The 17,665-nt window shown below is 39.9% G+C and overlaps 2 protein-coding genes across 2 annotated transcripts in view; both read left to right on the top strand.

Moving 5' to 3' along the window:
- Window positions 1-2,990, top strand: part of bco2l (beta-carotene 15, 15-dioxygenase 2, like) — a 29,862-nt gene extending 26,872 nt beyond the window's left edge. Inside the window, exons 10-13 of the mRNA XM_071403752.1 lie at window positions 988-1,125; window positions 1,790-1,972; window positions 2,132-2,242; window positions 2,366-2,990. Of these exons, the coding sequence (XP_071259853.1) occupies window positions 988-1,125; window positions 1,790-1,972; window positions 2,132-2,242; window positions 2,366-2,482 (549 nt within the window). The 3' untranslated portion in view covers window positions 2,483-2,990. The remainder of the gene's footprint in view (window positions 1-987; window positions 1,126-1,789; window positions 1,973-2,131; window positions 2,243-2,365) is intronic.
- Window positions 2,991-5,937: 2,947 nt separating this feature from the next.
- The window catches only part of LOC139577031 (GDNF family receptor alpha-2-like), a 73,153-nt gene continuing 61,425 nt past the window's right edge, over window positions 5,938-17,665 (top strand). The window contains exons 1-2 of the mRNA XM_071403750.1: window positions 5,938-6,551; window positions 8,568-8,876. Of these exons, the coding sequence (XP_071259851.1) occupies window positions 6,512-6,551; window positions 8,568-8,876 (349 nt within the window). The 5' untranslated portion in view covers window positions 5,938-6,511. The remainder of the gene's footprint in view (window positions 6,552-8,567; window positions 8,877-17,665) is intronic.

Genomic DNA, 17,665 nt, shown 5'->3' with positions numbered 1-17,665 from the left:
AAAGATTTGGCATGGGTCCCCAGATCCTGAAAAAGTTATACAGCTGCACCATCAAGAGCATCCTGCCCGGTTGCATTACCGTCAGGTATGGGAACTGCTCAGCATCTTACCGGAAGGCGCTACAGAGGGTAGTGCATACGGCCCAGTACATCACTGGGGCCAAGCTTCCTGACATCCAGGACCTATATTTTAGGCGGTGTCAGAGGAAGGCCCAAAAAATTGTCACTGTTTATTATCTATGCATAGTCAATTTACAAATGACCTCGACTAACCTGTACCCCTGCATATTGACTTGGTACCGGTACCCCCTGTACATAGCCTCGTTATTGTTATGTACATTTCTTGTGTTACCTTGTGATTGATTAGAATTTTTTTACTTTAGTTTTTTTGGTAAATATTTTATTAACTCTATTTCTTAATCTGCGTTGTTGGTTAAGGGCTTGTAAGTAAGCATTTCACTGTAAGGTCTACACCTGTTGTATTCGGGGCATGTGACAAATACAATTTGATTCAACTTTTTATTTAGCCAAGTTAGCTTTACTCGTTGTGTATTTATTATTACTTTTATTATTAAATGTTTTACTTCTCTATTATTTCTCTATGTTCTTTCTCTCTGCCTTGTTGGGAATGAGACTGCATCGCCCATAAGTAACCATTTCACTGTTAGTTGACACCTGTTGTTTACGAAGCATGTGACAAATACAATTTGTTTTGATTTGCACTAGATCTCAACCACTGAGTAGTTATAAAACTACAAGAACTATTCACAATGATATCCTGCCCACTGCGAACATATGCAACAGATTAGCTGACATGCTGTTCACACATACTGTGGTTCGTTGTTACTTTAAGTTCATTTATCTTACTACAGCTGCTGACAGATATGTGAAGAATAATTAATTATAGGCAATTGGTTTTGTTTTGTAAAATGTCTGTTGTAAAATGTCTGTTTGTGAAAATGTCTGTTTTTGTTTTCTGCTATGTCAGTTTTATAACTCCATGTGCAGAAACCTTCCACGGAGATACGTCCTACCCCTGACGGTAACTGATGACACACCCAGCCACCAAAACCTTGTCACTCTGCCTTTCTGTCAAGCAACTGCAGTCAAGACTGGGTGTGGAAAGGTGTGTGTGTGTGTGTGTATTTATGCATGAATAAATGTGTTATATTTCCTGCTGTTCAATGAATTGTAATTTCAATTAATGATAAAACCATAGATTCTTGAAGAATATAACATAAATTGATGAGCTTAGTACAACTGTCTTATCTTATAATGACACTATATATACTATTGTTTTACTCCATTGATTATGTTTTATTGACATTTTCATACCAGTCTTTTTATAGCAAACTAAGGGCTGTATTATTTTCTGTATTGCTGAAGCGTTACAGATTGTACCATTGAAATGTAAGGGCAATTTCCGATTAAGCCGAAATATGCAGCGTTAACCATAAATGCAGTCTCTGCCAACATGGGAACATTGCCTTAAAATTTGAATTGGGTTTTAGAGTTAAACTTCCGCGATGCGGATTGAATAGGGCCCTAAGTGATGGGCTTGCTGTTTAGGCTGAAACACAAACTCAGTATTGTTGCTCCCAGAGGGGAAGCACAGCACTCAAGCACAATTGAACCAGCAACCCTTTACTCATAATTCTGTAAATGGCAACTACGTCTGCTAATGCTAACCCCTGGCATTGTGACGCATGTGTTCTGGCTGATGAAAAGAAAATGTGGTTTTGTTGTCATGGCTACCTGACATGTCTTTCTCTCTTTGGGGTGTGCTGCAGGTGCTTTGTACACACGAGGAACTCTATGATGAAGAGCTGTTCCAGTACGGTGGCCTGGAGTTCCCACAGATCAACTATGCCCATTACAACGCGCGTCCTTACCGCTACTACTACGCATGCGGCTTCGGACACCTGTTCAGCGACTCCCTGCTGAAGATGGATCTGGAGACCAAGAAACTTAAGGTTTTTCTTTTTCTAACTCTCCCTCTGAAAAATACCAATTATCCACAGCTCAATAGCACCTTCAGAGTCAATGGTGAATCAGCTAGACTGCTAGGCCTGCTTTTAGTGACCTACTGCTGTGTCCAATTTTAAGGACATATTGACATTTTCTCTGTGTAGGCATGGCGTCACCCTGGTCTGTTCCCATCTGAGCCTGTGTTTGTTCCTGCGCCCAACGCAACCGAGGAGGACGATGGTGTGGTCATGTCCGTCATCATCACACCCAGAACTGTAAACAACAACAATAACAACAACATAATCAACAACAAAAACAACAACAAACATGCATATTCACCATTGATGAATTACCTTTGACATAACATTGTACAACCATCTCGATACTTCTGTTTCCAGGAGAAAAGCACGTTCCTGCTGATTCTGGATGCCAAGACTTTCACGGAGCTGGGCCGGGCAGAGGTTCCAGTCAACATTCCATTTGGAACTCATGGAGTATTCAATGAGATGCACTGAAAATGCTAACGTCACAACCCCTTCAGCATTCTGCTTATGAAATTACTCCATCCATGGATGTCTTTTCTGATGCTGTTAAGTTAACATCTCTAACTACTGCAGTACTCTTGGACCATTTTCGGTACAGCCAGAGGAGGAAGGCCCTCTCCTCTGAGTCTTGTTCCTCTTGAGGCTAAGACTCTCGAGGTTTGTTCCTTCTAGGGAGTTTTTCCCTGCCACTGTACTTCTGCTGCTTGCTATTTGGGGTCTAGGCTGGGGTTCTATAATAATAATAACAATAATAATGAAGTAATACATTGGATTTTTATAGCACTATGAAGTATTTTGTACCAACTGCTAAGGTAGAAAGGCTTTATAAATACATCTAATTGATTTATTGATATCACAGAACTGAGGAGAACCAGTTCCTCAGACCCTGTTAAAATGTCAGTCTGTAGACACATCTATCTATGTCATATCCTTATCAAAAGGTACCCTGCTTTGTAAAGTAAATGATGTTGGTGACTGATCTGGTGTTTTTCATGGACATTAACTGTAGACCTTGGACTAAAACTTGTGCCGGTTTTTCACTACTTTGGTATTCACAATCAGTGTCAATATTTCATCAAATATTTCTGCGGCAACTAATTTTCTCTACAGCATATTACAAGAAGTCAACTGAGGCTCTGAAGTGAAATGAGTTTTACTTGTTTAATTTCCGATCTTCAAAGTGTTTCATAACATGTACGCATTTGAAATACTATACTCCCATAGCCGTGCAGTGCACTTACAAAACATGAAAATGCCTCCAGGAAATGTAATTTCAGTTTAAGTAATGTGATATAAAATGGACATTGTCCAAAATGCCAGTAAAACAAATGGCTTTCAGCATTCAATAGCCACCACTGAGAGCTAAAGGAAGGTCACATTGAAAACTCAGATTGCATTTCATCCAGTTGTCATGGCCCACTGTAAGGGTGACTTACAAACACATTCTTTTCATAGACGGAAACAGATGTAATTGTTACAATACAACTATAGAATGCATTGCAAATCTATATTCGTTTCTCAATACTTTATAATTGTCAATGTCATAATTTAGCTGCTAGCTGGTCACTGAAGGGAATGTAGTCCAGAAGGTTGCACACATATTAGTGAGAGCAGGAAGACTGAAAGAGCAGTGGAAGTAGCAAACGGCTGCCTATTTAATAATATTTTCCATTCAAGCCAGGTCTCCCTAGGTTACTTATTAATTACCCCATAATTCCTAATCTAATCAGTCATGCTTAACTACTCTTTGTACTCAAATATTCAAATTAATTAGTGGTCTATCCAAAGGGCAGGAACATTGGTATGAGGGGAGGCCGTCAGGGACCGCCTGTATCGACATTTGAATAAATGTGGCACTAATTTGCATATTGTCAAATGGTTGGATTTTGTGAATAATATTTACGAAACACCCCCATGTTCATTTTAAATCACTCACACTTCGTGGTGGAGAAAAGTTTGAGAAAAATGACTCATTCTCGTAATTAGATACATTTAATGCAGGGGTGTCAAACAACATTTCTGGAAGGCCATGCGTCTCCTGGTTTTCGTCATTTCCTTTCAATTCGTGTGCCAATTTACCCTGCATTCATAACCAAGTGGGAAGGTGGTATTTACCACGTACAGCTGAGAAAAATCCACTTGAGTGCCCCTCGAACTGATAATTACTAGTGTGAAACTCGTCTATCTGAGCTCCAACTTCACCCACATGCTGACCTCTGACATCACCTACTAAGGAAATGACCTCGAAAACAGCATTTTCAGCAGTTAAATGCAACAACAAAACATTCTTTATTAAAAGCAATCTATTAATATGGTTTTTGAACACTTTAATTTGTTTGCGAGCATGATAGCTATGTTACGTTTATTGTTGATGCAGCTTGTTTGCCATTGCCAATAAGCGTTTCTCAATGAGTTCAAAGCATATGAATGCATCCAACTCGTATTTACTACTTCACACCTGGAAATTACCACCTTCCCTCTTGGTTATGAACACAGCATTAGACTTAGACAACCAGGTAAGGGGAGTTCCTAACTAATTAGTGACATTAATTGATCAATAATGTACAAGGGAGGAGTGAAAACTCACAGACCATCGGCCCTTCAGCAATTGAGTTTGATTTATGGCCTGTGTAGTAATGTTCCTGGTCGTGTTATGGGAAAGCTAGCCTATAAGTCTGGAAAACTAGGCAACATCTAGTATAACTCTGTTCTCTCTAATTGTACACACTGCAGATGTTTTGCGATGCTACAGTGGAGCAATTATATACCCATGGAGATAGCCATGGTGTACCATGTCAACAAGAACCAACTCCCACTAAGGAGTCTGATAGCCTGACAGAGCACTGCATGAAAATGATTTGTGTGTGCAGCATTAGAAATTGATAATTTATGAGGGAAAAGATCATTCACAATTTTGGGGCTAAGTCACTGATTTGCATTGTGGGGCTAATCCACATCACACCACTGGAATCATCCGATTATTCATATGGAAGTGGAATAAAGCTCTGTAAAGGAGATCAGCCTTGCCAACAGGTCAAAATGAACCTGATTCTCAGATAACACACAAGCCTATTTTGTCTGGGATATTAGCCTGCCTGACAGTTTACCATCATTATCAGGCACTGGCTATGCAGTTTGTAAAATGTGCATGTCTCTAAATAGAGACTTTGTTTTCAAGATTTGTAAAAAATGTATGATGGCCAGGGCCTATTTAAGCAATGAAGCACAACCAAGTCACATATTTGAAAGACTTGAAAATTCGAACATTTAGAAAAATGGAGCATCAACGTTTACTTCATGGCATCCTTGGCATTGACACAATACAATGCATTGTGTCCCTTAACCCTCTACATTTGAGACCAACATTCTAATGCGACATGAAATGAAATTATGGGATATAGCTGAAATGAATGACGCTTTTGTTATCATCTCTGCTATATGACAAGTCTGCATTTCATAACTGTTTGACTGGTAGGCCTGCATTAGTTTCGTGTGAAGCCCTACACGTTATGAGCTGGCATTGACATAGAAAAAGTAGGGTAAAAATGTGATCTCATGAAAGTATCTGACAAATAAATCAACATTTATTACGCATTTAGCGATGTGAAGGAACAGGCACATGTCCTGCCTTGACTTTAAAAGAGGACATTCGTTTTATAGTGAATGAGCTAGCAGATTGTGGAAGCACGACATAAAAGACAGCCGATTCCCAAATGTCACAATCCACTGAACATTATTTCCATGCGTAGACTATAACAGAGTAGACCTAATCGAGCTGTGTCAACCGGAAGATGGACTCTCATAATAATTTGAGAGAAACCATTATTGCAAAGATAGCGGTGTTAATAGTTTTTCAGTAAACGAGTGAGTCAGCATCGCCCTCTTCTGGTTTTCCGAAGCTCATTAAATGAACTCCTGTGATTCCAGAACACTCAAAAAGAAGCGCAGAGACTCGCACTAAAGTCAGACGCGCGCCGCTTTTGGAGAGTCAAGTCTGGTCAAGTCTGCACTCACCAGTGACCCTCCTGCGTAGGCTAGTAGCTGTAGTTTCCATAAACCTCCAGAGAAATGTCATTGTGAAAAGTTATTTGACATCAATATCGTTGCCGAATAATTTTCTTTGCTTCTCGTTTCAAGTCAGGGAGCTCCGAACTGGATCAGCAGAGCTCTTGATGCGGAGATGCCACAGTTCATTCGATATGTACAGTTTATACCTGAAATAATTTCTTAAAGGGATTTGAATTCCTTTACCAAGAGGATTTTGACATTTTATTTTTTGTGTTTTGAAATTGGTGGATTATTGAGACGTGGAAATTGTAAAACCGAGTTCCGTAATAACTGGAGTTTTTTCAGAGGATATTCAAATTCTCACACTTAGTTACGCCGGAATAAAATATTTGGAAAGGGATTTACAACACGTTTACAAAAGGAAGATAATTAAATCGGATCCCCGCTTTTACAGATTCTTGACTCTGAATCTAATAAGGCTTTTAATTCGTCATGATGTGGATTTATTTCTACTTCGTTCTTTTTCTATTAGGTGAGACATTCATATTTTTATGTTTCTTAAGTTTACAATTAGATAAAACCATTCATTCCATAACATTACATGCGTGGGGATAGTTTAGTAATTGTTCTGAACATAATACATTCAGTAGGCTCTTTCATTTGATGCTGTTTCGACTATAGCCTACTCATTATGAAATCAATCTTACATTTTAGTATTGTGTCATTAAATCAATTACATTGACATTATTTCCGTAATTACCAATAGAGTGCATGTTAGAGTCTATTAGGTGCAACATTTTACCTACTCCAAATTGTTTTTAGAGCAGATAGGTATTGTCTCTTGGCATCTCATTCTCATCTGCTTATTTGATTAAGATTGAGAGAGTAAAAAAAACACATAAAATTAATGAATGGCCTAAACATGATGATGATGAGGATGATGAGGATGATCTGTCTTTGTGGTAGAAGATGTTCAATTTATCTGTTAGGATAATGGTTATTTGCATAATTTAGTTTTACTGCACACTCCCTCTACTTTATTGCAAAGTCTCTAGCAATATCCCCCCTCAGCAGTTTGCAGGTTTAGAACGACCTGAGGTTTCGCTCAAATCACTCTTTCCATCTATATTGGAGTTGGTGTTTGTCTACTCCATTCAAGAGATAAGCCTTTATTTTGCCTTCAATATTTTGGTTTTATTGATTTGACTGTCATGTACAATAACAATATGGTACGACGTTAATATTCCCAAGGTAAGTGCATTGAGATCAATGACCATGAAGCATAACAGATAATAGACTGAAGAATATCTCATAGCTAGGGGATGTGCCAAATGTGTGTGTGCTATGAACATTACCTATATTGACTTGTTAAACAAGTCTAACATATTTGGATCTGTTCCTGGCAGTGGAGGCTGCTGAAAGGAGGACGGCTCATAAAAATGGCTGAAACGGCGCGAATGGAATGGCATCAATATCGTAGTATATTGATAGTATTGGATATCATTCCACTTATTCACACTCCAGCCATTACCACAACCCCCCCCCCCCAATTAAGGTGCCACCAACCTGTGGTTCCTGGGTGTAGTTTTCGAAAATCTTGCACCTGTTTCATCCCATTCAGCAGAACCGGTTGCAATGATGTCATGGTCAGGTTGTATACTGATTGTAAAATGTTTTTTTTTAAATAAATATCTTTAGCGACTGGACAAAACTTCTTTAACTGGTTCTAATCTGGTTATCTGACCAGATAACAACCAAAATATGATGTATTTCCTCTGGTAATCTGACGTTTCTACCAGAAAATGATGTCATTATGACATCCCATGCCAAATTCTGTCCGCTGAGATTGTCCTTTCCTCTCTTGAGAGAAGAGAAATATTACATCATTAAGAGGGTTGAGGACCAATATATGGTGCCCAGTGTACAACATTTGGCATGGGATGTCATCATTCTGGTTGTAAATTGGTTGTGGCTACATCAAATAACTAGATTATAACCAGTTAAAGATGTCTCTTTCATGACAACATTGAGACATTAAATAAATTGTCATAAGTGGTCAGAAAACCATGGCGACCGTGACGTCACAACAACCATCAGAATGGATTCATTGCAACCGGTTTTGCCCATTGGATGATTACACCATTAATTCATTGCATTTCCTTAGATGTGAATGTTTTCTCTGCATGTTTCATATTCATAAACAAAATGTTGTATGATCAGAAACAACCCTGACACCAGTGTTTTCTAAACCTCTCTTTGAGTCCCCCGCAGCTATTCCACTTATTTAATGTACTCCAGTGCTAGCACTCAATTTGTCAACTTATCACAAAGCCCTTCATCTGTTGAATCAGGTGTGCTAATTCCGTAATATATCAAACACATGGAACAGCTGGGGGTACTCAAGGAGAGGTTTTGGAAACACTACCTTACACCAAATGAAATGTTTATACAGCACCAGTGGTATCTACAGCAAATCCATCAAATATGTCCATGCATGTGTAACTCTATTCAGTTAGACCAATGAGAGAGCCTCCTTTCTCTCCCTCAGACGGAGTTGCGTACTCCTCGGGCGGTTCCTATTCGGCCCTGGCTGGGACGGGTGCCCATGGCTGGGTGGATTGCGTGAGGGCCAGTGACATGTGCAACCAGAACCCCCAGTGCAGCTCCCGCTACCGGGTGATGCGGCAGTGCCTGGTGGGCAGAGAGAGGGACACCATGCTGGCCAACAGGGAGTGCCAGGCTGCCCTGGAGGTGCTGCTGGTCAGCCCGCTGTATGACTGTCGCTGTAAAAGGGGCATGAAGAAAGAGCTGCAGTGTCTGCAGAGCTACTGGAGCATCCACATGGGCCTGACCGAAGGTGAGACTGAAATCAATGAATTCCTGTTTGTGTCTGGTGCAACATACTCAGCTAGAGAGATACTTACAAATTGAGAACTGCTGTTATGTGCAAAGATGACTCTGCTGTTATGAATTGTACCTATATCACATTGATAAAAAACAAACACATCATCAGATAGTGATCATGCAGGTCTCTGTACAAAATGCAGAACATATGGAAAGGAACGTCTCGTGCATCCTATGCTGTATCTGCTACAGGATATAGTGATACCCTGAACCCCCTGATGAAAAATATATGCTTTCCATTCTCTGTGAAATAATGGAGCAATAATGAAATTACAGCAGCGAGACCTGTTATGAGAGCACTATTGGTTTTCACCACAAGAGTTCCATATTATCATATTATTAGGTTAGAAACCCACCGTTCAATGACCTGGAGCCGGCCACTTGCACTGTACAGTGTAGGAGGTAATGTTTCACTTAAACCTTAACCCTTCAAAAGGCTACTTTACATTGTCATAAACGTGGTATAATGAATATCTTAAAACATCCCTGCAGCTAATGTCGAATCAGGTCATAAGATCTAATGTAGTCAAAACTTTTGACATTTCATATGCTATTGGGCGGCAGGTAGCCTAGTGGTTAGAGCATTGGACTTGTAACCGAAAGGCTGCAAGATTAAATCCCAGAGCTGACAAGGTAAAAACCTGTCGTTCTGCCCCTGAACAAGGCAGTTCCTAGGCCGTCATTGAAAATAAGAATTTGTTCTTAATAACTGACTTGCTTAGTTAAATAAAGGTCAAATAAAAATGTCAACTGCAGTTGGAGATGTCAGTCTCTAAGCCTATGCTCTATGATAGAAGGTTTAAGTGGAATGTTAGAACACTGAAGCAGACCTTCTTGAACAGAGTTAACATTTTATGATACAGTACGCTACAGTAAGTTGTTTGGACAAATACAGACCTCCCGTGTGTCCTTCACTGAGGATACTTAACCGAAGAATGCAACTGTCCCATTTAGGCACTGTCCAGGGAGATAAAACGGGCCTTAATGGATGCCAGAGTTCTTACAGTGCAGCTTTAATCTAATCACGATCCATTGTGCAGTCAACCAGGCTTTTGTTAACTGGAAAAAATCTGTGTATAACATTGTTTTTTTGGAAACAAACACAAGGGCTGATTCCCCACAGACCCTCAAAACGCTGCAACCCACTTAAAATATTGTTGTGGACAAAAACCAGAAGAAGTTGGGATATTGTAGGAAGAGCACCAGCTTTGAAAGGTTTTCTCAGCAGATAGGGGGATGTCTACGGGCTATGTAGATAAATCTTAAGAGCCCGCCTGTGTTGCTGTTGACTAAAGTGGCAAGGCATTAAGGGACCTTGGGGCAGATTTATTAAAGGCCCATTGCAACCCATTTTTTTCAATATCAAATAATTTCTGGGTAACAATTATGTACCTTACTGTAATAATTTCCCATTAAAATGGTATACAGTGCATTCGGAAAGTATTCAGTCCCTTTCCCTTTTTCCACATTTTGTTACGTTACAGCCGTATTCGGAAATGGATTAAATCAAACATTTCCCTCAACCATCTAAACACAATACCCCATAATGACAAAGTGAAAACAGGTTTTTGAATTTTTTTGCAAATGTAATACAAATAAAAAACAGAAATAGCTTATTTACATAGGTATTCAGACCCTTTGCTATGAGACTCAAAATTGAGCTCAGGTTCATCCTATTTCCATTGATCATCCTTGAGCTGTTTCTACAACTTGATTAGAGTACACCTGTGGTAAATTCAATTGAGGGTTCACCTTCCAACAGAACAACGACCCTAAGCACACAGCCAAGACAATACAGGAGTGGCTTTGGGACAAGTCTCTGAATGTCCTCGAGTGGCTCAGCCAAAGCTCGGACTTGAATCCGATGGAGAGACTTGAAAGTAGCTGTGCAGCGAGGCTCCCTATCCAACCGGACAGAGCTTGAGAGGATCTGCAGAGAAGAATGGGAGAAACTCCCCAAATACAGGTGTGCCAAGCTTGTAGCGTCATACCCAAGAAGACTCGAGGCTGTAATCTCTGCCAAAGGTGCTTCAACAAAGTACTGAGTAAAGTGTGAATACTTAAGTAAATGTGATATTTCATTTATTTTTTTGATAAATTTGCAAAAATGTCAACCTGTTTTTGCTTTGTCATTATGGGGTACTGTGTGTAGATGAGGATAAAAATTTGCCTGTAACGTAACAAAATGTGGAAAAATTCAAGGGGTCTGTCTACTTTCCGAATGCACTGTATATATTTTTTCATTGCTTTTTAGCAAAAATAATTTCTAAAATGTATTTAGCTAGGAGTGGTCTGAATGAGGCACCTAATTGGAGAGGCCTAATGTAATGAAATATATGTAACCTTAACTAGCTGTTATTGGCAGAGGTTTGGAACTCTTTGTTATTGGTCAAAACTGAATTTTGAATGCATGGCCCTTTTAAAGGTTTGTATGTGCTTAATTGCAACAATTGCAGTTCCAGGCATTTTGCATAATGTATTGTAGGCAGGTTTAAGAGTTGAGCACAAAACATGGGTGGAGTATAGTGAAAGAGACAGGAGCAACAGGTATAAATGTCATGCAAGTGTAGAATTTAAATATGACAAAACAAAAGCGAAGGTAAAAATGTCACGTCGTCTGTAAGTAGCCTACATGTCCTTATATGATATTCATCTTCTATTTTGAGATGTGAATTTTCAATAATGAAATGTTCTGAGTGTAATGTAGGGATAAGGACTTACACGCCTAGTGCAAGGATAATCGCACATCCAACCCAGTAGCAGCCTTCACATTGCTAATGAATTTGCTCTTATTTTTGTAATGTGCACTTTGCAATAAGCCGGCCAATTTGCTGTTTTCCAATGTAATTTGGTGAGTGCTTAGACTGTTTCGCTGTGCATGGGATAGTTTAGGTGGCACACTCAAGGGTGGTGCCGCTGTGAAAAGGACAAGCTTTTGTTGGGCTACTCACGCTCCGTCTTTGGCAGTCGTAAATGTGACCCGTTAATTGAAGTTTTAAAATAAATGCCAGCTGAATTCAAAGTGTCAATGTATCTGTCTTTGGCGGGTAATGGCTCGCCTTTTGAATAGGTCCTTCTCACTGTCGGACAACTGGGGTTAAGAGTCTGAATCTACAAAAGGCATGTGTGGGAGCATGCTCTTTAAAAACATAAAGGCAGCTGCATTTCTTTTTCGATTGGGCCTTAAACCTCTTGGGGAGAGCACCAGGGTTTGAGGCAGTTCCAACCAGTCAGTTAACAGTAAGTCCCATTCCTCACATATCACTGGTTTGTTCTTTAAATTGAAAGTGATTTGAGCAGATAGCAAAGAGAATTGAAAGCCTTTATGTGGGCGGTTTCCTTGCAGTTTAATTAGTAGAACAGACTTCTACAGCAGGGAGAATACGTGAGTCTGTCTCAGGCCATTGGGAGATCTTACATGAAATAACCAAAGAATCCATTTTTTTTTAAATGATTTATTCCCCTCCATTTTTATGAATGCCAGCATTCTTAAAGGTCAGGAGCCGAATCTGTCAGTATTCTATGCTAATATCGCTAGGCAGCTAATTTAGAGAGGGGGAAATAGGAACCCTATGCCAGCTTGAGTATGTTATACTGGGGACCCAAGCAGAGTTAAAAGGAGAACATATATGGGGTTACAGAGGTACACAGTATTCCTCAGTGAACCCATCATTACCATGAGCTATGGTAGCAGTCACTGGCCATTACCTTAGCCATCCACTGTCCTGTGAGGCAATGGGAGTTTGCCTCTGCATGCTGAATGTGTCCTCTATTTTTCCTCATCTGACCACGCTCACTAGGTGGGTGCTTCATCATCCGAGGAAGAGACCTGTCAATATTTTTCTGGAAAAGATCAAAAGGTTTTCAGGCCACCCAAAACTTGTGAAAAGGATCAGTGAAATATGATGACAGTGATGGTTCTCTATGTCCTTTCAAATCCCTCTAATGATTTCCTTTACTGTAACTGAAGATCCACCAAACAGTTTTCAATATGACTAAAATGACACCCAGAGTGGCAGCTATTGTTGGGAAATTCTCCACTCTTACCCAGGCAGGAAGAGACAGCCTGTTTTGCCTTCTTAATACAGGCATGTAGGGATTTGGATTTGTCCTGCCCCGAAGGTTTTAGGATGATTGAATGTGCATTATTGAAATCATGGGAGTGGACTAGCTATCATAGCCTGTGCAATTTTCTTCTCCACAGATAGTCCTCAACTAACGAGAAATATGGACTCAATATTCTACATTTATGCAAATAGACTAGGCCACCTTTAAACAAATAAGATGAATGACAGCTATTAAAATTGACTTTGCTTCAAGCCATAAGCTGTTTACCAAGACCGGAAAATCCATAGGACGCTTCCATCACCTCAGGAATGTACTCTTATTGATAATGAATACGTTATGGATTTGAGATTCTGTACAGTTTAAAACCCTTAGGCAGTCATCCCCGAATCCACTGAAGAGCAGAATCCCCTACAAGGGAGGCCTGATTGTCTGTGCCACTCTCGCCATGCGCAACACTGTCAGAGCAAAGGAAGTCAAACAGTCCTAATTACCACAATAAGTTGTTGCCCTCTGGCAAACAACCGTACACTAAACAGCTGGGAAGAATTTGTATTACTTGATTAATGCATAATTGATTTGGTGACTGTCAAATAGCATAGTTCTTGAAAGAGTGGCATGGCCGCCTGTTGCGAATGTGAATCTTTTAACCCCCAAGCGAGAGTACAATTACGCTGTATTTGTGCAGTTCTAATTCTGTATGGCATGTGATAACACTGTAAAACACTTTCAAAATTAATTCACTACCTTTGTTCACGCTATCATTTTATGTTTGACAATATTATTGTTAATTAAGTATTACTTCCTCTTTGACTTACATTAAGATGCACTGTTATTACTACACAACAGTAGTAGGCTTCATCACCAACAACGACGAGACAGCCTGTAGGGAGGAGGTGAGGGCACTCGGAGTGTGGGGTCAGGAAAACAACCTCTCACTCAACGTCAACAAAACAAAGGAGATGATTGTGGACTTCAGGAAATAGCAGAGGAAGCACCCCCATATCCACGTCAACGGGACAGCAGTGGAGAAGGTGGAAAGTTTTAAGTTCCTCTGAGTACACATCAAGGACAAAGTGAAAAAGGTGCAACAGCGCCTCTTCAACCTCAGGAGGCTGAAGAAATTTGAGCTTGTCACCTAAAACCCTCACAAACTTTTACAGATGCAAAATTGAGAGCATCCTGTCGGGCTGTATCACTGCCTGGTACGGCAACCGTATACGCCAACAACCTCTGCACACTGCATCACCGGGGACAAACTACCTGCCCTCCTGGACACCTACAGCACCTGTTGTCACAGGAAGGCCAAAAAGATCATCAAGGACAACAACCACCCGAGCCACTGCCTGTTCACCCCGCTACCATCCAGAAGGCTAGGTCAGTACAGGTGCATCAAAGCTGGGACCGAGAGACTGACAAATAGCTTCTATCTCAAGGCCATCAGACTGTTAAACAGCCGTCACTAACACAGAGAGGCTGCTGCCTACATACAGACTTGAAATCATTGGCCACTTTAACAAATGGATCACTAGTCACGATAATAATGGCACTTTAATAATGATGTATACATATCTTGCATTACTCATCCCTTATGTATATACCCTCTATTGCATCTTGCCTATGCCGCTCGGTCATCGCTCATCCATATATTTATATCTATATATTATTATTCCATCCCTTTACTTAGATTTGTGTTTATTAGGTAGTTGTTGTAGAATTGTTAGATTACTTGTTAGATATTATTGCACTGTCGGAACTAGAAGCACAAGCATTTTGCTACACTCACAATAACATCTGCTAACCATGTGTATGTGACCTATACAATTTGATTTGATTTGATTATTATATGTGGATGAGGCTACATGATTTTCTACTTGTATGAGAGGCAGGTACAGTTTTTTCTCAGCCACTTGGGTTAAACTGAAACGGTTTGGATCCCTCAACTTCCCCACAGTCCCCACAGACACAGAATAGAGCTTCATCATCCTTGATCCTCTATAAGCTGTCCCGGAGACTGGCCACCACACTTTCAATGCTAGAACATTTGGCTTTGTTTGAAGATTACACTATTTTACAATGTCCAGTTAGGATGGATAAACAGACTTCATGGCAAGTCTCTGGGAAAAATAACCTTTCTCAGTAGTATCTGTAGTTCCCCTGAGATTTCCAAGCACTGGTAAAATGGGAAATTGTTGTACGTGGGCATGCTGAGGGACAGAGTATACTATGTTTGTCTTTGCTTTCTCACTACATACAGTGCCTTCGGAAAGTATTCAGACCCCTTGCCTTTTCCCACATTTTGTTACATTACAGCCTTATTCTAAAATGGATGAAATAAAACATCCTCAGCAATCTACACACAATACCACATAATGAAGGGATTTTATTTTTTTATTTTTTGCAAATGTATATATATAAAAAACGAAATACCTTATTTACATAAATATTCAGACCCTTTGTCATTATGGGGTATTATGTGTAGATTTATAAGGGAAAAATATTTAATAAATTTTAGAATAAGGTATCAAAATATGGAAAAAATTAAGGGGTCTGAATACTTTCCGAATGCACTGTATAAATCAAATCAAATTGTATTTGTCACATTAGCCGAATACAACAGAATAGAAAGAGGCAGCTTCATTAAATTGTACCGCAAAACACCAGTCTCAACGTCAACAGTGAAGAGGCGACTCCGGGCTGCTGGCCTTCTAGGCAGAGTTGCAAAAATCTCAGACTGGCCAATAAAAAGAAAAGATCAACATGGGCAAAAGACCACAGACACTGGACAAAGGAATTCTGCCTAGAAGGCCAGCATCCGTAGTTGCCTCTTCACTGTTGATGTTGAGACTGGTGTTTTGCGGGTACTATTTAATGAAGCTGCCAGTTTAGGACTTGTGAGGCATCTGTTTCTCAAACTAGACACTCTAACGTACTTGTCCTCTTGCTCAGTTGTGCACCGTGGCCTCCCACTCCTCTTTCTATTCTGGTTAGCGCCAGTTTGCGCTGTTCTGTGAAGTGAGTAGTACACAGCGTTGTACGAGATCTTCAGTTTCTTGGAAATTTCTCGCATGGAATAGCCTTCATTTCTCAGAACAAGAATAGACTGACGAGTTTCAGAAGAAAGTTATTTGTTTCTAGCCATTTTGAGCCTGTAATCGAACCCACAAATGCTGATGCTCCAGATACTCAACTAGTCTAAAGAATGGCAGTTTTATTGCTTCTTTAATAAGCACAACCGTTTTCAGCTGTGCTAACATACTTGCTAAAGGGTTTTCTAATGATCAATTAGCCTTTTAAAATGATTTACTTGGATTAGCTAACACAACATGCATTGGAACACAGGAGTGATGGTTGCTGATAATGGGCCACTGTACGCATATGTAGATATTCCATTAAAAATCATCCAGCTACAATAGACATTTACAACATTAACAATGTCTACACTGTATTTCTGATCAATTTGATGTTATTTGAATGGACAAAAGCAAGGACATTTCTAAGTGACCCCAAACCCAATGAACGGTAGTGTATATTATACTTGAGCTTTCTTGAATAAGTTCCTCCAGTTCTTTTTGTTTTTCATCTAACTTATTCTGTGCCTCTATGGTAGAGTTTTTGTTGCTATCGATCTGTACTGTTCCATTTCCTTTGTTAATATGGATTCTTTTGACCTAAATTGCTTTTGTTTAAGAAATTACTACTAAATTGTGTGGCCTTTAAAGGCAAATTTATAAGTGTCCCATACAATAAGGGGATCTGCTGTACCTATGTTAATTCTTCTGTTCTAGTTAAAAACAAGTTATCATCCAATAGGATTTGATTGAATTTCCACCATGAGCCTCCACTATGTATATCTCACTAAGTCAGGATATTTAAGCCTCCATATATCCACTAGTTCCAATATGTCCATGATATCCGAGAGGGGTTGAATGAGTCATTTGGAAGCTAGGGATGATAAGATGGCCACACTTTAGTATGAGAAGCTCGAATATAGCCCGGATACTGGGGTTAACCCCCTACTATCCCGGACTGGGGTAACCTCCTACTAGCCTGGACACTGTTGTTAACCTTTTAGTAGCCCAGACATTGGGGTTAACCTTCTACTATCCATTGAGGAAGATGGCTTGTTCATAACAAAACCCTTTGATATTGCCAAACACTTTAATAACTTTTTTGTTGACAAGATTAGCTAACTTTGGCATGACATGCAAACAACAAATGCTGAGCCTTCATATTCATGCATATCGGACCAAGTAATGAAACACAAGCACTGTAGTTTTGAGTTCCGCAAAGTTGGTGTTGAAGAGGGATTTTTTTGCTATTTATATATAAGAACAAGCCACCTGTTACCGACAACCTGGATGGTAAATTGCTGAGGTTGGTAGCGGAATACATTGCGACTCCTGTTTGCCACATCTTCAATTTAAACCTAGAAGACGGTGTGTACCCTCAGGGCTGGAGGGAGGCAATGGTCATTCCGCTGTCTAGGAATAGCAAAGCAACCTTTAATGGGTGGGTCCTCACATACAGTTGAAGTCAGAAGTTTACATACACTTAGGTTGGAGTCATTAAAACTTGTTTTCAACCACTCCACACATTTCTTGTTAACAAACTATAGTTCTGGCAAGTCGGTTAGGACATCTACTTTGTGCATGACACAAGTCATTTTTCCCCAAA

The sequence above is a fragment of the Salvelinus alpinus genome, chromosome 5 (assembly GCF_045679555.1).
Source record: "Salvelinus alpinus chromosome 5, SLU_Salpinus.1, whole genome shotgun sequence".
NCBI lineage: Eukaryota > Metazoa > Chordata > Actinopteri > Salmoniformes > Salmonidae > Salvelinus > Salvelinus alpinus.
The sequence above is the reverse complement of the archived record's forward strand: the minus strand, read 5'-3'. Positions and strand labels throughout refer to the sequence as shown.